Source organism: Artemia franciscana, chromosome 21, assembly GCF_032884065.1.
Source record: "Artemia franciscana chromosome 21, ASM3288406v1, whole genome shotgun sequence".
Taxonomy (NCBI): domain Eukaryota; kingdom Metazoa; phylum Arthropoda; class Branchiopoda; order Anostraca; family Artemiidae; genus Artemia; species Artemia franciscana.
In genome coordinates, this window is record NC_088883.1 from 15,064,842 (window position 1) to 15,086,116 (window position 21,275).

A 21,275-nucleotide genomic window follows, 5' to 3' on the forward strand; every position below is an offset into this window, starting at 1 on the left:
ACATTTTTTGCAAGAAGACAGATCACAGATGCGTGTTCTTTTTTTTCCAGGGGTGACCGTATCGACTGAGTGGTCCTAGAATGTCGCGAGAGCGCCTATTCTAACGGAAATTAAAAGTTCTAATGCCCTTTTTAAGTGACCAAAAAATTGGACGGCACCTAGGCCCCCTCCGACGCTCATTTTTTCCCAAAAGTCACCGGATCAAAATTCTGAGATATACATATTATTCATCATAGTCGAAAAACCGAAAAACTATGTCTTTAGGGACGACTTACTCCCCCGCAATCCCCTTGGGAGGGGCTGCAAGTTACAAACTTTGACCTGTGTTAACATTTAGTAATGGTTATTGGGAAGTGTACAGACGTTTTCAGGGGGATTTTTTTGGTTTAAGAGGAAGAGTTGAGGGGGGTTACGTGGGAGGACATTTCCATGGAGGAACTTCTCATGTTGGAGAGAATTTCAATGAAGGGGGCGCAGGATTTTCTAGCATTATTTGAAAAAACAATGAAAAAATAAACATGAAAAGTTTTTTCTACTGAAAGTAAGGAGCAGCATTAAAAATTAAAACGAACAAAAATTATTACGCATATGAGAGGTTTACCTCTTCGTTATACCTAACTCTTTACGCTAAAGTATTTTTAGTATTTTCAATTATTTATTCTACGGCCTTTGTGATTCAGAGGTCATTCTTAAGGAATTGGGGCAAAATTTAAGCTTTAGTGTAAAGAGCAAGGTATCGACGAGGGTTGAACCCCCTCATATACGCAATAAAAACATACGAATATAGAAGTTCGTTACGTAAGTTAATTCGTAAGTTACGTATATTTTTATCAATGAAAACGTTTGTAAAAATTAAAAGTTCTAGTTGCCTTTTTAAGTAATCCAAAAATCGGAGGGCAACTAGCCCTCCTCCCTCACTCCTTTTTCCTCAAAATCTTCCGATCAATTGCAATTTACTAATATGCAAATTTCTTTTTAGTTATTTATGTGCGGAGAGCCAAGATCAAAACATACATTAATTCAAAAACGTCCAGAAATTAAATAAAAAAAAAGTTTTTTTAAATGAAAATAAGGAGCAACATTAAAACTTAAAACGAACAGAAATTACTCCGTATATGAAAGGGGTTTCCTTCTCAACGCCCCGCTCTTTACGCTAAAGTTTCTTACTGTTTTAAAAAGTAGAGTTAAGAGAAAGAGTCAAACTTTAGCGTAAAGAACGAGGCGTTGAGGAGGAAAAGCCTCTTTCATATACGGAGTAATTGCTGTTCGTTTTAAGTTTTAATGTTGCTCCTTACTTTCATTTAAAAAAAACTTGTTTTTTTATTTAATTTGGAGAGAAAACAGGTGGTTCGGGAATCAATCAAATTTAGACTCAAAATAAATCATAATATTTGTTTAAATAGGGACTTAGGGGAATATTCATTAAATTCTTTATGCTCAGAATTAATCAAAGTTGACCAAACAAAATATTTTACTAAGCCAATAGACAAAAGAAATGAACCCGTTACAAAAAAACCTTTAAGGCTAGCTGCTGAAAAAGCAAGATTATAGCTGAAAGTTTTCATTTTATTTCGTTTGAATGAATTGTATCATATCACATCATTTTATTTATCAGTCTTGGTTGAATTTTGTTGAAGTAAGTGCATTATGGCTGTAAAAAATAATAATAAAATAACAATAGAAAAGAGAAGAAAGAAAACCTCACTTAGCAGTAAAAGAAAATAGTGCAACTTTCTGAAGGTATCAAACAGTTCGTGGTAACGAACTGTAGTAAGGAGCGACCCGGGTCAATAGTAACCAAAAGTCTAAAAAATGGAATTTTGGTACCAATAGCTACTTCAAAAGAATCGCATTTTAATGCTGATTTTAAATATATAAGTTTCATCAAGTTTAGTCTTACCCATCAAAAGTTACGAGCCTGAGAAAATTTGGGTTATTTTAGAAAATAGGGGGAAACACCCCCTAAAAGTCATAGAATCTTAACAAAAATCACACCATCAGATTCAGCGTATCAGAGAACCCTACTGAAGAGGTTTCAAGCTCCTATCTACAAAAATGTGGAATTTTGTATTTTTTGCCAGAAGGCAGATGACGGATGCGTATTTATTTGTTGTTTTTTTTTCCAGGGGTGATCGTATCGACCCAGTTGTCCTAAAATGTTGCAAGAGGGCTCATTCTAACGGGAATGAAAAGTTCTAGAGCCCTTTTAAGTGATCAAAAAAATTGGAGGGCATCTAGGCCCCCCCCACGCTAATTATTTTCCCAAAGTCAACGGATTAAAATTCTGAGATAGCCATTTTATTCAGCGTAGTAAAAAAACCTTATAACTATGTCTTTGGGGACGACTTACTCCCCCACAGTCCCCGTGGGAGGGGTTACAAGTTACAAACTTTGACCAGGGATTACATATAGTATGTTATTGGAAAGTGTACAGGTGTTTTCAGGAGGATTTTTTGGTTGGAGGCAGGGGCTAAGAAGAGGGGAATATGCTGGGGGAACTTTCCATCGAGGAATTTGTCATGGGGGAAGAAAATTTCCATGAAAGGAGCGCAGGATTTACTAGCATTACTTAAAAAAAAACAATGAAAAAGTTTTTTTTCAGCTGGGAGAAAGCAGCAGCATTAAAACTTAAAACGAACAGAAATTATTGCCCATATGAGGGGCTCACCTCCTCCTAATACCTCGCTCTTTACGCCAAAGTATTTTTAGTAATTTCAACTATTTATTCTGCGGCTTTTGTGATTCAGGGGTCATTCTTAATGAATTGGGACAAAATTTAAGCTTTAGGGTAAAGAGCGAGGTACTGACGAGGGGGCGAACCCCCTCATATATGTAATAAAAACATAAGAATACAAAAGTTCTTTACGTAAGCTAATTTATAAGTTACGTACATCTTTTACTTATAAAAAGATTCGTAAAAAATTAAAAGTTCTAGTTGCCTTTTTAATTAACCGAAAATCGGAGGGCAACTAGGCTTCCTCCCCTGCTCTTTTTTTCTCAAAACCATTCGATCAAAATTATGAGAAAGCCATTTAGCCAAAAGAAATAAATATACAAATTTCGTTTTAATTATTCTTCTGCGAAGAGCCTAAATCAAAACATGCATTGATTCAAAAACGTTCAAAAATTAAATAAAAAAACAAGTTTTTTAAATGAAAGTAAGGAGCGACATTAAAACTTAAAACGAACAGAAATTACTCCGTATATGAAAGGGGCTTTTCCTTCTCAACGCCCCACTCTTTACGCTAATGTTTTTTACTGTTTTAAAATGTAGAGTTAAGAGAAAGAGTCAAACTTTAGCGTAAAGAGCGGGGCGTTGAGAAGGAAAAGCCCCTTTCGTATACGGAGTAATTTCTGTTCGTTTTAAGTTTTAATGTCGCTCCTTATTTTCATTTAAAAAACTTGTTTTTTTTATTTAATTAAACAAGAGACACTCTTTTGCTGACTTTGGCAGATGACACCCAGTCGAGGGTGCTAGTCTGGTTTTGCTGAGGGGGTGATAGGATAAAATTATGCCCGAGTTACGATGACTGATTAGTGAAAACGCAAAAACTGATTAGTAAATGTTACAGATAGAAAGTGACGACAGACATGGAAGTTGCGCAAACTAGTGCAAGCATTACAAGCCTGGTTATTTTGCCCCACCCGGAAAGAAGAAAAATGTAAGTTGTCCCACTAACGCAGAGATTCAATTCTAAGAATCTGAATCTAGGACAGAAATATAGAGAAAAACCCAAAGCAAAAATGTAAACAACAGAAAGAAATTGCTCGAGTCTGCATTCAATGTTATCCTTATTTAGTGACTTTGAGGCAACTTTGCTCTAGACAAGTTCAACACCAAGAAATCTTAAAGGAGTTTACTTTCAGAATTAGGACAGTTTTAGTTTGATTCTTGTTCATACTATTTTGGTGGATAAAAAAATCTACTTTTCTCTGAAAAATTGCTCGATGTTTTACAATCTTCTCCGGTTCACGATATTCATACTGAAAACCTGGTCAAGTTTCCATCTCTTACTGTTACATAGCTACAGATAACCAGCCCCTGATAACCATAACATAAACATCAAAATAACTTTGAAGGGAGTACTGTTGCTCTGGAAAACAAATACCACAAATATGGTGAATTTATTATTCCTTTTTATTGGAACTCTCTTAGCAAACGCGTTGCTGGCTTGGTAATTATTGGTAATCATTGGACTTAAATCGGGAACACTTGGAGCTAGTCATGACATGTAAGACACCAGTCATCTGAGACACTGAAACACATTCTTGCGCATCTCGTACAGACTGTGTTATGTTTTGCTGCCGTTTCAGCTAGTTTATATCTGGCTAAAACATTCCAAATTTCGCAGCGTCCCGCGTTCAGTTTCAAAACTACGTTTTTAAGAAATTGTAAAATAGAGGTTAAGTCAGAGCTCAAGCTGACTCAGGTATTAACTAGAGCTCGGGAAAAGAATACAACTCACAATGAATTCTTCCATGTCTTCTGTGAAATTCAACTGATGCCGGTATGAACAGTGTATAATTGGTGTCAATTGACGTTCGTGGAATTTTTTCAATTTATACCACTTCAAGCATTTTTTTCCTCTACAGTTTTTGAGCATTCTTTTAGCTTTTATTCGTGACCTTTCAGCTTTGATTCTTCTTCTTTTTTCTCGATACGATGTAATTTGATGAGATCCAATTTTTCGATTGTACAATGTTCCAAGTGAAATTCTCACTCGCCGCTGAGTCTCTGACAGCTTCAACCTAAATAAAACAAAAGAAAATAAGAGCAAGTGAAAATAAGAGCACAGTCTTCAATAGCTCTAGACTTTTTCTTGTTCTACTTTAGTCCACACCATCTGAAATTGTGGGACAAAACAAAAACAGATGAAATTTAACACGTTTGCATATTACAAAATTTCATTTTGTCAATCTGCCAAAGCTAAGGAACTTTGTATTGCAGAGCGTGACATTTTCATGATTGTTTTAAAAGCGTATATCCGGAAAAAAAAATTCGTTTTACAAAGGAAATCAACCTTCCCTAAGCAACGTTTACAAGCATATTAAGTGTAGACATTCACGGGAAAACGGTCAGAGTAACTCAGTATTGAGGTTTTACCTGAAATAAAACAAATATTTCTAGAGAATTAAAGAACATTGAGTTTTTCTTTAATCAGACCATCAATTTCGATGTGACAAAATTAACGTTTGCGAGGGAAAATGTTCATAAGTCAAAGGCCAGCGGAAGTTTGCTCGTTTGGAATCTCACAGACTTTAAGTCTATTAAATATATAAAAAAAAAATTTTTCCCCTGAAAGCAAGGAGCAACATTGAAACTTAAAACAAACAGAAATTTTGTCGTATATGAGAGGGTTAGCCCCTTCTTCAATGCCTTGCTCTTCACGCTAAAATATTTTAAAGCTTTTAAAAAACTACTTATCAGACTATAATTAAACGGTCGTTGTGTTTCAGTAGTCTTTCTTGAAGAATTAGGACGAGAAGTCAAATTTTAGCGTAGAGAGGAAGGTATAGGAGAGGGGAAAACCCCCTCATACACGGAATAGTTTCTCTTCGTTCTAAGTTTTGATATTGCTCCTTGATTTCAGCTGAAAAAGCTTGTTTTTTCATTTTTTAATTTCTGATCTTTTGTCAAACACTGCTAAGAAATCCAGCTTGGGAAAAAAGCTGCCGTCAATGGAAGATATCGTAGTTAAAACCAATTGTCTTGTTTTTCAAGCCGACGGATTTTTCTCTTTATTCCAGCTCACGTGCTGTAAGTTTCTTTCATAGGGTTTGGGGGCCGGGAGATTACTAGCTGCCGCTACATCCCGGACTTTACTCAGAAGTACTATAAAAATACTGAAGCTGGACCATTCATTATTCAATCCAATTTACCCCCTTTTCAATTAAATTAACACCATTTTAAATAAAGATTTCTGACATTTTTACAATTACTCATCATTAGCTTTAGGATCAAAATAGATCTTGTGAAATAAGAATTTTATGCATATTTTACTTATATTCAATACTTTGTATTAAATTTAATAATTTAATATGATTTAATATTTAGTGGATAGTTCAATATCAATTTGAAGATAATTATTATTATCTTATCAGGTGATAATTAGATAATTATTATTATCAGCTGCAGTGTCAAAACCCTTAGGTAAATAGATCAACCATTTTACCATTAAAATCAAAAGTGATAACACTTTGCCTTAATTGCATATTCCGTTCCAATGTCCAAATCTTCTTTCCTAATATTTCGATTACATTTATTTTCCATTCTCAATTCGCTTTAAAGTTTCATTTTCTTAAACAAATTTCCAAATCGAAAATTACATATATGTTAATATATAATTTACTATCAATAACTTCCATGATTGCTTTTCTTTCTGAAAATATAACGCAGTAAATGTTGTATGGATTAGCAGCTACTTTTTCTAATAAAAGTTTAACTTCTACATCAGTAGCGGATCCACTTCGATAAATATTACATTCATGCTTTGAAATATCAAAACAAAATAAAAGATATACTGTTTTAAAATCACTGTAAATTACAATTGTTCCACTATCAACATTTTATGTTTATATCCTAACTGTAAAAATTGTTGGTAACCGTTAGAATAATCTTCATTAGCATCACTGAAATCAAATTGAAAATCTTCCTCTGGATAATTATATACATTTATTCTCTCTTCAATTCTAATAGTGTTCATATGGTCTAATACCATATTGTTTTGCGTATAACTGTTATCTTTTTCGGATTTCTTGAGCACAAAAACAGCTTTAGTTGTACTATACCGTTCACTGACACCGTTCATGCTAATTCTGTATCTGTTTTATTATCAGTTTTATAAGTATTACACGATTTCCATCTTAGTTCAAATGAGCTGCCCTTTCCCAATCCAACTTTTGATTTTTCCCCCTTCTTCATTAATCCAGCTTCTAATTGTCTAATCTGTCTAAACAAATTAAATCCATTATTGTTTTAAAGAAGCTTCGTCATTATTTCACATATTTGTTCCATACAACTTGATTCACTGCCATTTATATATGGAACAAATTATTAAACAAACTTTAAAAGATTTTCAAATAGGGGAGGCAGATCTTCGATTATCGCTGAGGGTGTCAACAAGAGCATCACTGGGGATGTAGTTTAAGTCCGTTCCCTAAAATCATTGCATCTAATAAGCCTTTCCTCTGTTCATCAGGATGTTTATTGAAATATCTCTTGTTAAATGAAACTATATCTTTTGGAGATCTCACATCATTTAAATCTTTTTGATTATAATCTATCCAATCTTTTCCATTATCAATCGTTCTATTTTTAAATAATTCCAGTCGAGGTTTAATCATAGTGTTATACATGGAACGGGCCTCATCTCTTATATTTTTTTATGGACGTCTTGAATAATTGAGAATTGGTGATATTTTTAAAGAAACTACCAATCCCACTACCATACTGTCTTATTTACAATTATTGTTTCTTATTGATTAATATTTATTATAGGTAAATTTTATTAAATAGCTTTATTCAACTTTATCAAATCCAAAAACATATACAATATTCTTTCCGTTCAGATAAACTAACCTCCCTAATTGATCAGTTATAGTCATTTTTAAGCGTGTTGATATATCCGTTTCGATTGATTGGAAGATATTGGCTTTCTAAAGGAATCTCGCAGAGCCTTCCAGGTTTTTTTTTTGGAGAAAACCTCCAGATCACATCAGAAGTTATGTTCCCGTTCACAACTGAACTATCCACTAATGAGCAGTGAATATGTATTTTATCAAAATTACTTGTAGTATTAGGAACTTTAGCATCTACATTATATTTACTTCTTAGTTCAACTTAATTTTCAAACCCTAAACTAATATGTAAATCAGTATTAAGTAAAATTTATAGCTTCTTTTCTTACTTCATCAGATGTATTTCCATCAGCTCTGGTACCTAGCAAACTATATAAGTTTTCAATCATATCATTTGCATTAATGTTAATCCCAGTTCCTTGCTGAGGCTGTATAACATCGAAGTTATCTTTAATAGCCTTTAACCTTCTTCTGTAGATTTGTACAAAATGAGACTTTTTCCTAATTTACTAGATTTCACACCTTTCATCCTTCCCCTATATCTTTGATTAAGTGTTCCTGGTTCATCTATTGCCTCTTTTACATATTGATTATTGTCAATATACACGCTAGGCATTTCAAAATAGAATCCCTTAGGATCATACTCCCTATTGATTTATCTCAATTTATCAGTAATCATCTTTGTATTTTTATCTTCTGCATCAACAATTGGAGCACCCAACTTCAGCATAGTCACGAAATTCAGCTTGCTCTAAGGAACGTTCTTGAACTATATTTCTTTGTATTTCTCCACTTTTCACTATACTAACTAATGATTTATTCAGCTTTATAGGATCCATTTATACAATGAAAGATTATTGAAAAATTTCTTTGTATTTCTCTACTTTTCACTATACTCGCTTATGATTTATTCAGCTTTATAGAATTCATTTATAGAATGAAAGTTTTTTATTGAACAACTTTCGAGAGTTTATTTTCATAAAACCAAACAATAATGAGTTCACCAGTTTTATCTGACAGTTCTTACGGTATAGGGGTTGTATGTATCACTGCAGCTATTTCAAACACTTCAGAAATGTTATTTGGTATGTAACCCTTATCAAAAACACCCTTGCTTTTCCTAATTCTAACCAAATTACCAACACTGAATTTGTTTATGAATTGTTTTAGAACTTCGACATCAGAAAACAAATTAGTACATCTTGTTTTCATTTCCTTTTTTGCTCGCTTCCATGGGTTTCATTTTGATGGATCGATGATAAGAATTGTTATAATATTCTAAGAAAGAGGGTAATACATCTATCCAACGTTTTGTGTTGTTATGAACTAAATATTTCCATAATTTCTCTTTGATCGTTCCATTAAATCGTTCAACAATTTGAGCTTTCAATTCAATTTCAGATGGGAACCAATGAATTTCATGACTCATAAAAAATACTTCAATGTTTTTCATAGTAAATACTTTACCTTAATCTGTTTGGAATTTTCAAGTTTTTATTTTTGAAAAAATCTGTAAAATCACTATTACTTTCCTTACCAGTTTTATCTTTTAAATGAATACATCAAGCATATTTACTATGCATATTTATATATTCTTCGATTATAGTTTTTGATATAGTAAAACCTTATTTTTTTTAAATTTTCTATGTAAATAATCAATCCCTGAAAAGTTTGAATAATAGAATTCTGAAACACTGTTTTCTACGCTAATCTTGCCAGTACAAGTACCAATTCCTTTTATCCAGGGCTTTTGCTCATTGCTTCCTTTTTTAAAAGCGATTTTTCTTGCAACCACAAAGTGAACAAATACTTTTAATAAGTGACCCATTTCTTTTTGAAACTGACTGAGTTAAAGACTTGGTTGCAGTAACCTCTTTACATCGCATACTAAAAATTGCAATTTATTACTGATTAAAAGTTCTAAACAAATGTAAATTACGAAACAAAACACTAACAGATCTCGGCGTTATCAAGAAATTAAATAAAAAAAAACTAGTTTTTTTTAACTGAAAGTAAGGAGCGACATTAAAACTTAAAACGAACAGAAATTACTCCGTATATGAAATGGGTTGTCCCCTCCGCAATCCCTCGCTCTTTACGCTAAAGTTTGACTCTTTGCCACAATTCTACTTTTTAAAACAATTAAAAACTTTAGCGTAAAGAGCGTGGGACTGCGGAGGGGACAACCCATTTCATATACGGAGTAATTTCTGTTCGTTTTAAGTTTTAATGTCGCTCCTTACTTTCAGTTAAAAAAACTAGTTTTTTTTATTTAATTTCTGAACGTTTTTGAATTAATGCATGTTTGATTTTGGCTCTCCGTACATAAATTATTGAAATGAAATTAGTATATTAATTTTTTTTTGGCTAAATGGCTTTCTCTTAGTTTTGATCAGACGATTTTGAGAAATAAGGGTTGGGGAAGGAGGTCTAGCTGCCCTCCAATTTTTCGGTTACTTAAAAAGGCTACTAGAACTTTTAATATTCAACGAACGTTTTTATTAGTAAAAAATATACGTAACTTAAGAATTAACTTACGTAACAAACTTTTATATTCTTATATTTTTATTATGTGTACGAGGGGGTTTGTACCCTCGTTAATACCTCGCTCTTTACACTAAATCGTAAGTTTAATCCTAATTCTTTAAGAATGACCCCTGAATCAAAAAGGCCGTAGAATAAATAGTTGAAATCACTAAAAATATTTTAGCATAAAGAGCGAGGTATTTATCTCCTCCTAAATACCTCGCTCTTTATGCTAAAGTATTTTTAGAACCCCTCATATGCGTAATAATCTCTGTTCGTTTTAAATTTCAATGCTATTCCTTACTTTCATTTGAAAAAACGTTTTCATGTTTATTTTTTCATTGTTTTTTTTTATAGTAATGCTAGAAAATCCTGCGCCCTTTTCATTGAATTTTTCTTCCCCCATGACATATTCCTCAAAGGAAAGATCATCTCACAAAGCCCTCTCCCATCAACCCCGACCCCCCCCCCCCAAACCAAAAAATTCCCATGAAAACGTCTGTACACTTCCCAATAACCATTACTATATGTAAACACTGGTCAAAGTTTGTAACTTGCAGCCCCTCCCTCAGGGATTGTGGGGGAGTAAGTCATTCCCAAAGACATAGTTATTATGTTTTTCGACTATGCTGAACAAAATGGCTATCTTAAAATTTTAATCTGTTGACTTTTGGAAAAAAATGAGCATGGCAGGGGGCCTATTTGCCCTCCAATTTTTTTGGTCACTTAAAAAGGGCACTGGAACTTTTCATTTCCGTTAGAATGAGCCCTCTCGCGACATTCTAGGACCACTTGGTCGATAAGATGACCCCTGGGAAAAAAAAACAAAAAAACAAACAAACAAATAAACACGCACCCGTGATTTGTCTTCTGGCAAAAAATACAAAATTCCCCATTTTTTTAGATAGGAGCTTGAAATTTTTGCTATAGAGTTCTCTGATATACCGAATGCGATAGTGTGATTTTCGTTAAGATTCTATGACTTTAAGGGGATGTTTCCCCCTTTTTTCCAAAATAGGGCAAATTTTCTCAGGCTCGTAACTTTTGATGACAAAGACTAAATTAATTGTAATTTATATATTTAGAATCAGCGTAAAAATTCGATTCTTTTGATGTATCTTTTAGCATCAAAATTCCGTTTTTTAGAGTTTCGTTTACTATTGAGCCGGGTCGCCCCTTACTACAGTTCCTTACCACGAACTGTCTGAAAAGAAAATAATTCGGTATTTCGGGGCTTCTGACATTATTACTCCTTTGCGGAAGTTAGGCTCAAAATTGAAAAAGGATTAAATTTTTTCTCTGGGCCCCTTCCACCTCTTAGTTCGTTTATTTTCCCGTTAGTTTTCACCTGTTTTCGCTTTATAGTTGTGTTATCTCTTAGCAGTTCTTTCGTTAGTTGAGTTATGGTTGTGGTATATACGTTTTATCGCTCGTATAGTTGTGTTATTTTCAAATTATACTCCATAATAGAGAGGCTCCGAACACCCAGCATTGTATATTAAGCTCTTAATTTGACGTTTTTTTCTAACGTGACCAGATTCGTCCTGCGCCCTTTTCATTGAATTTTTCCCCCATGGCATATTTCTCCAAGGAAAGATCCTCCCACATAGCCCCCTCCCTCAACCCTACCCCCAAAACCAAAAAAATCCCCCTGAAAACGTCTGTACACTTCCCAATAACCATTATTATATGTAAACACTGGTTGAAGTTTGTAACTTGCAACCCCTCCCCCAGGGACTGTGGGGGAGTAAGTCATCCCCAAAAACATAGTTATTATGATTTTCGACTATGCTAAACAAAATAGCTATCTCAAAATTTTGATCCGTTGACTTTGGGAAAAAAATGAGCGTGGGAGGGGGCCTAGATGCCCTCCAATTTTTTTGGTCACTTAAAGAGGGCACTAGAAATTTTCATTTCCGTTAGAATGAGCCCTCTTGCGACATTCTAGGACCACTTGGTCGATACGATGACCCCTGGAAAAAAAAAAAAAAAAAAAAAAAAAAAAAAAACAAATAAACACGCACCCGTGATTTGTCTTCTGGCAAAAAATGCAAAATTCCACATTTTTGTAGATAGGAGCTTGAAACTTCTACAGTAGGGTTCTCTGATACGCTGAATCTGATGGTGTCCTTTTCGTTAAAATCCTACGACTTTTAGGGGGTGTTTCCCCCTATTTTCCTGAATAAGGCAAATTTCCTCAGGCTCGTAACTTTTGATGGCTAAGACTAAACTTGATGAAACTTATATATTTAAAATCAGCATTAAAATGCGATTATTTTGATGTAGCTATTGATATCAAAATTCAATTTTTTAGAGTTTTGGTTACTATTGAGCCGGATCGCTCCTTACTACAGTTCGTTACCACGAACTGTTTGATTCTCGAGAATGGTAAATAACAAGCAATAAAGTTTCCCAGGCTTGACTATCTTTAAGATTCGAAAATTTGTTTCACAAAATCAGCTCATAAAAAAGGGCTGACATTGGAGACGTAATTATAAGTTGTTTGGAACGAAAATCCAAATTGACAAGAGGAAAAACAAACTATTGCGTTATAAAATTCATGAATGGTGCGCAGCAGCGACATTTTTTTATATAAAAGCCGTTGGTAGAAAAGATGAACTATTAAATAAAATAAATAAACATCTTGTGAAAAAATTATCATTTGAAAATAATATGATTGAGTTTAAGTGTAATCTCAGAAGGATAATGAAGAACTCGAACCTATCCACTATTCCTGGATTTTGAACATAAATAGTGACATCGAACAAAGTCATCTAAATATTAATCACAGGAATATACATACATTAGTCATAAAGAATACACCCAGATTAGGCTTATAGTGTGAAAGAATCGATATAATTGATTATCGAATGACAAGATTACCAAATTATGTGGGAGGTACTTATAAAGAACTACTTGAATTGTTAAGCAATAAACAAGATTGCATTAATATAAAAAAAAAACACTGACAATAAACAATTTCTTTGGTCAGTACTCGCTCATCTTCATCCAGCTTAAAATCAAGTAGACGAATATCAAACTATCAAAGACATGAAAATGAATTCAGCTTAAAGGCACTTTTAATTTTCCAATGGAGATTCAAGATATTTACAAATTTGAAAACAAACATAATATTAAAATTTATTTATTTGAAATAAGTAAAAATAAAGTGGTTAGAGTTCATATTCCTAAAACTAAGATCAATGGAAAGACTGCTACACATGTGATTAATTTACTCTTTTTCAACAACCATTTTGTCTTAAACAAACTACCTGCATCCTGTATATCGAACACATGTAATATTAAAACTAATGTAACATTAAAGTTTATTTATTTAAAATAAGTAAAAATAAAGTGGCTAGAGCTGATATTCCTAAGACTAAGATCAGTAGAAAAACTGCTACATATATGATTAATATACTTTTTTTCAGTAATCATTTTGTTTTAATTAAAGATTTAAACAAACTACTTGCATCCCGTGTATCAAACACTAAATGGAAAATTCATCTATGTACATTCTGTGGAAGAAACGTAAACGAACAAAACAAATTTAATAAGCATGATAAAAAAGAATATCCTGACATCATTATAACAAAACCTAAAATTTAATTTAGGAATATAAGTAACAAATGAAAGTACACTATTGAATAATAGCTGATTTTGAACTGCATGATGAAGAATTTAATTAGAAGAAAGGTAAAAAGACAATTAAAGTAGCAGAGGAAAAGCCATTTGCTTAGGGATTCAAAGTATGTTGTTCTTTTGACACAGCACAAAATAAATATTACGAATACTTTGGTGAAGATCAAAAAATTAAATCTATACCTTGCATACTCCGCTTACCATAAAAATCTTCCTCCTCAATTATTATCTTATTTTAATATTAATAATTCTGAAGGCCTCTGTCTCCGTTCATCCAACCGTTCCTTCATTGTCCCCAAGTGTGTCTCTAGTTCCACCCAGCGATCCCCCATTTATAAATCTATACTTCAATGGAATATAATACCCTCCAGTGTCGAGCTATCCACAAGTTTTCGCACGCTGTATAACAATGTACTAAAATTTTGATATTATAACTCTCTAAATTCTTATTCAATTTGCTTTAGTTAACCATGTTTTCTCTTTTCTTTTTTTCTCTCTTCTTCATTTTCAATTTTTTGTGGTTATGGTCCTCAACAAGTTCACTTCCAGGATCTTTATTATTATTGGTGTTATATTCTAGTTTTATTTGAATAAATTGAATTGAATTGATCATGGTTATACACAAGAACAGGTGAGAGAAAAATTGAATAATACAATTAATAAAAGCTGTCATATTTGTGAAAAGGAAATGGTAGATAATAATTTCCATTTAGATCACGACTATATGACTGGTAATGTGCGTGGATTCATTCATGCTGAATTTTATAAAAATTTTAGAATTCCTAACATATCCCTGCTGTAATGCATAATCTCTCAGAAAATGACTCTCATTTATTTCTTTGTCAATTAGGTATTTTTGGTTCAGTGAAGAGTTTTATATCGTTTTATAAAACAGTAACTGTTAATTAAACCCAAAACAAAATGCGTTTCATAGATTCACTCTGTTTTATGGCTTCATCGTTAGGCAGATTTTCTGAAAATTTAGCTAAATGTGAATGCAATGTAAATTACAATTGTTTAAGAAATAATTTTAAGTATATTTCTGGTGTATTTCAAAATACTGAAGAATTTAAAGAAATAATGAAGAAAGGGATTTCTCCTATTAGATATGTTGATAATTATGAAAAATAAATCATACAAAATTACCTTCAATACACAAGTTTTATTCTAGATTAACAGAAGAAATATTTCTGAAGAATCTATTTGAAAATAATTTACATGTAAAACACTATTAGATTACACTAGATTATACATAAAAAGAGATATTTAATTTTATCAGATATGGTTGAAAATTTTTTAAATGTATGTTTAAATATTTATAAACTTGATCCACTGCACTTCTTTTCAGCACCGGGACTAACACGGGAAGCTTTTCTCAAACACTCTAAAGCTAAGATTCCCTTATTTTCTGACGAATATGTGTATACATTAATTGAAAAAGGAATAAGAGGTGGTGGATCTCAATGTATGAAAAGATATGTTAAAGAAAATAACAAATATATGAAAAACTTTAGTAAAACACAACCTTCAAATTATTTAATGAATTAAAATGCTAATAATTTGTATGGCTGAACAATGTCACAAAATTTACCTGAAAAAGACTTTACGTTTACTAATATACCCAACTATTTAGAAGAAAATGATTCCTTAGATTACCATAAACAATTGAAACAACATGTCCAATCAGAATTAATCAGCATAAGGTGGGAGCAATTTAGAAATTTTATTTAGAATATCCAGGGCAATTACATGCCCTACATAAAGATTTACCTTTAGCTACCGAGCATTATCGGTACAAATTATTTACAACTCTATATAATAAAATGAGTTATGTTGTTCACTATAAAAATTCCGAATTTTATCTAAGACAAGGTTTAGTACTAAGAAAAGTACATAGAATACAAGCATTCGCAAAAGCACATTATTTAAATCAATCATAATACTAAATTACTTCAAAAAGGAACGAATGATTTGGAAAAAGATTGCTTTATACTGATGAACAATGTCTGTTTTGGAAAGACTATGGAAAATGCAAGAAAAAGAGCAAATGTTGACGTAATTACTAGTGATGACCAATGACAAATAATCATTAAAAAAACATTGTTAGATCTGAAATCATACTTAGCAAAGCATTTTCAGTAGCTATAATGGCTAAATAAAAAAAAAAAATAGAGAAACCTATTCAAGCTGTGTTTAATGTTTTAGAATTATCTAAATTACTTATGCGCGAATTTAATTATGTATAAATGAAACCAAAATATGTGGAAGCTATAGATACATGCTACAGGAACACTGACGGTTTTAACTATGATATAAAAACTGACGATTTTTTGTCAAGATATAAAACCTTATTTAAATGATAGATTCGATACTTCAGATTATGATAATGATAACTTCTATAAATTTTCTAAATTAAATAAAAATTCATAGGACTGTCATAGCGTGCTAATTTTTGTTCGTGAAATTTGATTTATATTAATTTTTTTCTTGGAGTTGCTTGTTGTATGTTGATTTATTCTTCCATGAAACTAAACTTACCCTGATACTTTTCGTCGTGAAACTTGTTGGACACTGGTTTTTTCTTTGTGAAACATGATGCCTGCTGATTTTTTTCGTGAAACTTTCTGCATGTGGATTATTTCTTCAAGAAATTAATGTATCTTGATAAATGTCGTCGAGAAACTTGTTAATATTTTTATTTTTCATCATGAAACTTGTTACATATTGGTTTTTTTCTTCGTGAAACTTATACATTGGTTTTTCTTCTCGTGAAACTGGTTTTGTTCGTTCAACTTGTTGCGTGCTGATTTTTGTAGGTGAAAACTACTTTATCTTAAACTTTTTCTTCGTAAAACTTGTTGTATTTAGATTTACTCTTTCGTGAAACTTAATTTATAATGATATCCTTCTTCTTGTAATTTGTCACATTTTGATTTTTTTTTTCGTGAAACATGATGCATGCTGATTTTTGTTCGCGAAACTTGTTGCATATGGATTATTTCTTCAAGAAACATAAAGCATCTTGATTTATGTCTTCGAACTTGCCAGTATTTATTTCTTCTTCATGAAACTTCATGAAAACGAATTTTGTTCGTGGAGCGTGTTGCGTGCTGATATTTGTTCGTGAAACTTACATTATCTTCATATTTTTCTTCGTGATGCTTGTTGTATGTTGATTTGTTTCTTCATGAAACTTAATTTATCATGATATTTTTCTTCGTAAAACTTGTTGCATAACGGTTTTTTCTTCGTGAAACATGATACATGCTGATTTTTGTTCTCGAAACTTGTTGCATGTGGATCATTTCTTCAAGAAAATTTATGTATCTTGATTTATGTCTTCGAGAAGCTTGTTAATTTTTACTTTATCTTCGCGAAACTTGTTGCATGTTGATTTTTCTCTTCATGAATCTTGTTTTTGATTTTTCTCCTTATGAAACAGGTTTTATTAGTAGAAATTGTTGCATGCTGATTTTTAGTCGTGAAACTTAATTTGTCTTGATATTTTCCTTAGTAAAAGTCATTGCATGTTTATTTGTTTTTTCATAGAACTTAAATTATGTTGACATTTATCGTCGTGAAACTTTTTCCACGTTGCATGTTGGATTTTTCTTCGTGAAACATGATGCATGCAGATCTTTGTTCTCAAAACTTGTTACATGTGGATGATTTCTTAAAGAATCTTAAAATATCTTTATTTAGGTCTTCAAGAAACTTGTTAAATTTTTATTTCTTCTTCATGAAAGTGCTTGCATGTTGATTTTTCTGTTCGTGAAACTTGTATATTGATTTTTCTCCTCTTGAAGCCGGTTTTGTTCTTGGAACTTGCTGCATGCTTATTTTTATTCGTGAAGCTTAATTTGTTTTGGATTTTTTCTTCGTGAAACTTCTTGTCTGCGGGGTTTTCCTTCGTGAAACAAGATGCATGCTGATTTTTATTCTTGAAACTTGTTGCATGTACTTCTTCAAAAACTTCAAATATTGAATTCAAAAAACTTCATGTATCTTGATTTTTATCTTTGAGAAACTCGATATATTTTTATTTCTTCTACATGAAACTTGTTACATGTTATTTTTCTCTTCGTGAAACTTGTACACCTTTTTTTTACACGCTGCTAGGTTGGTTTAATCTAACCTAGCTTAACCGACGTAACCTACACACGATAAATCACGTTACGTTATATGGCATGCCCTCTAACCTAAGTTATCTTGAAGAAATCTCCCACATGTAACAAGTTTCACGAGCATTTCAGCATACATCGTGTTTCACGAAGAAAGAATCAGTATGTAACAAGTTTCACGACCAAAAACCAAAATGCATCATTTTTTACGAAGAAAGAATCAGTATACAACAAGTTTCACGACCAAAAACCATCAGGCATCATTTTTTCACGAAGAAAAAATTAAGATACATTAAGTTTCACTAAGAAAAAAATCAACATACAAGAAGTTTCACGAACAAAAAGAACCAAGATACAACCAGTTTCATGAAGTAAAAATAAGCTTACAACTAGTTCCACGAAGAAAAATGACCGTGATAGTTAAGTTAAGTTTATTAATAAAAGTAGAGCTTAGCAAAATGCACATAGTATGCCACGCTGGCGTCAATTGCTAGGAGTCACCAGAAGAAACGCTTTTAGGAATTTTCTTTTAAATTTAAATGGTCAATTCTAGTGTAAACGGTTATTTTTGTAGGAAAATGTCTGAAAATTGCTTAGGTGTGATAATTCATGCCGAAAGGTGTCATATGCCAGCCATTGTTTGCCTTATTGTTATCAATTGCTATGAATCATCAGTAGAAACGCTATTGGGAATTTTACTTAAGTTTAAATGATCATTCCTAGTGTAAACATTTTTTTTTTGTAGGAAAATGTCTTAAAATGTTTATAATGCACGCCAAAGGGTGCTATCTAGTCATTGAGTGCCACAGACAGGGAATTAGTATGGAACATTGCAATCTGCCAATGAAATGCAAGTTTCTGCTGTTCAAACAAAGAAAATCGTCATTTTTAACTTATAAAGTTATTTTTATTGGGAAAGAGGTTGAAAAACCCTTAGAATGATAATGTTTACCAGAGGGTGTCCTAGCGCGGTACAGCGACGTGAATTTACATGGTGTATCACGTTGAGGGTGGCTTGCTAAAGCATGAACCGATGGATTTAAAGCATTATTTTTAACAAGAAAATATCTTGAAAATGTCTTAGGAATGACTATGTCGTGTCAGAGGGTGCCAGAGGGCCAGTCACAGTGTGGTCTGCTGGCCTGAATTGCTGTTAAGGGAATCACGTTGAGGGGTGACTTACAAAAACACGAACCAAGGGGTTTTAAGCATATTTTTAACAAGAAAATATCCGGAAAATGTCTAATGAATGATGAAGGGGTTGCCAGTGGGTTCCAGAGGGCCAGTAATAGTTTGACACGGTGTTGTGAATTCACTTGGGTATATTACGGAGGATTGGCTTACAAAAACATAAGCCAGTGGATTTAATTTATGATTTTTTGCAAGAAAATATCCGGAAAATGTTTGGAAAATTCACTTTACTGAAAATAAAGCAAATGACCTTATATTGTCAGTTTAATATACATATCCTGATATTTGTTTCGCAAAACATTAATAATTTTTGAGTTATTAAGATAAAAATATTAAAACATATAAAATGTTTTTTTTCAGTAAAGTGCAAATTACGTTCTGGTTTTTAGAAGGCATGGGGGCTATCAGCCCTACGCATGTTAATTTCTGTTTGTTTTGAATTTGACTTGGTTATTTATCGTAAGTAATTTAAAAACAGATTTCTCACAATACGAGTTTTTCAAAGAAAAGTAAAGAGTTTCGTTCAGCCGCAAATGGGCAGAAATAAACAATCTTCCAAGTGTAAAACTATCACAAATCACTATTAATAAATAAATGAAACTCCGAACGAACAGAAATAACAATAAATATCCGAGTCAAGGTCAAAACAAGCAAAAACCAACGTGAGTAGGGCTGATAGCCCCCATACCTTCTCAAGACCAGAACACAATTGCGCTCTACTGAAAACAAAACAAATGACCGTAGTTTGTTATTTTAATTGACATATATTAATATTTATTCCTTAAACTTTTGATAGTTTTTGCTTTAGTAGGTGCCTAAGCTTTAGTGGTAGCAGTAACAATTGAAGTAGTTATAATAATAACAGTAGCAGCAGTACAAGTGGAAGAAGTAGCATTAGGATTGCAATATTTTCTTATGGTTAGTTCAACACCCCTCACAACAAGCCCTGTTAGTTTCAACTTTACACACCAAACTCTTCCTAAGACATTACTGTTAAACCCTTTTGACAACCTGCATATAGACGGCATGTCGTGATTCAGTTCACCTTCCCGTTCAAAATTCCATTAAACATTTCACCTTAATACCCTTAGGCATAGTTGCAGTAGTGGTAACAGTAGTAGTATTGATATTACTAATAATAGTATCGACTATCGGTAGTACTACTAGCAGCATTAGTATTAACGTATTAGCCTACCTTTTGTTTAATAGAACATCCCTCTCATCAAGTCCAGGAAGCTTCAGTTTATTACAATTAGCCATTGCTATGACATTGCTGATATGTCCTTTGATAACATGTATGTTCATATACTTGTCAAAATTTTCATCTCAATGCTCTTAACCTTAGAAGTAGTTACAATAGAAGTAGTAGTAGTTGCAGTAGTACTAGTAGTAGTATTAGTAAATGCAGCAGTAAAAGTGGTGTTAGTATTAGTGTGCACAAATTGACTTTTTTTGAGATGATCTTACCCTTTAAGCATTCTTTGGAAGTTCAAACTTAATACCCAAATCAATTTTTGAGATATTCCATTTTGACAATATGGTTGCATATAGTGTCTTTTGATTGAGTTCAAATTTCCCCACATTACTGTAAATGGAGTAGTGCGGTAACAGTAGTGGTGATAGTTGCAGTAAATTTACGTGGTGTTCCGCAATGTTCTGTTTAGGGTCCTTTGTTATATCTTATATGTAGATATTATGCCGTTTTGTGTTCCGGGTGCTGTTAATACTTCTTTCGCTGATGAGACGCTATTGTCAGCAGCTGCAAGAAATGCTGATGATCCTGTGGAGGAAATTAATCAAGCTTTAAGCTATCCTTTAATTTTTGCAAGGATTAGCCGTTTACCAGTGAATGTTTTGAAAACATATTTTATGTTGTTTAATCGGAAAGGAAGTCCAGTTGATTTAAGTGGAAAAAAATTTCTTTGTAATTGGCCATTGAAACAAGTAGCTGTGATGAGATACCTTGCTTTCCAGCTTGATCAAAATCCGAGTTGGAAAGCACATAGTGATCAGGGGGCAGCTAAGGTTTCTAGAGGGCTTGGTCTGATTCGGGGTCTGGAAAACAGGTACCTCGTTCTGCCATTCTAACTCTTTATCATTCTATTGTTATGCCTTATATCTCTTGTGGTTGTGTGATATGGACTGGTGGATTTTATACAAATTTTAAACGTGTTCAGGTTTTATAAAATAATGTTATTAGACTATTAGGAAATTATG

At 32.6% G+C, this 21,275-nt stretch overlaps 1 protein-coding gene across 2 annotated transcripts in view; it reads right to left on the minus strand.

The window, feature by feature from the left end:
- Positions 1 to 21,275, minus strand: part of LOC136040896 (uncharacterized) — a 75,648-nt gene that overhangs the window by 23,851 nt on the left and 30,522 nt on the right. For both annotated transcript variants that reach the window (XM_065725311.1, XM_065725310.1), the window contains one exon: positions 4,467 to 4,749. In XM_065725311.1, the coding sequence (XP_065581383.1) occupies positions 4,467 to 4,749 (283 nt within the window). The remainder of the gene's footprint in view (positions 1 to 4,466; positions 4,750 to 21,275) is intronic.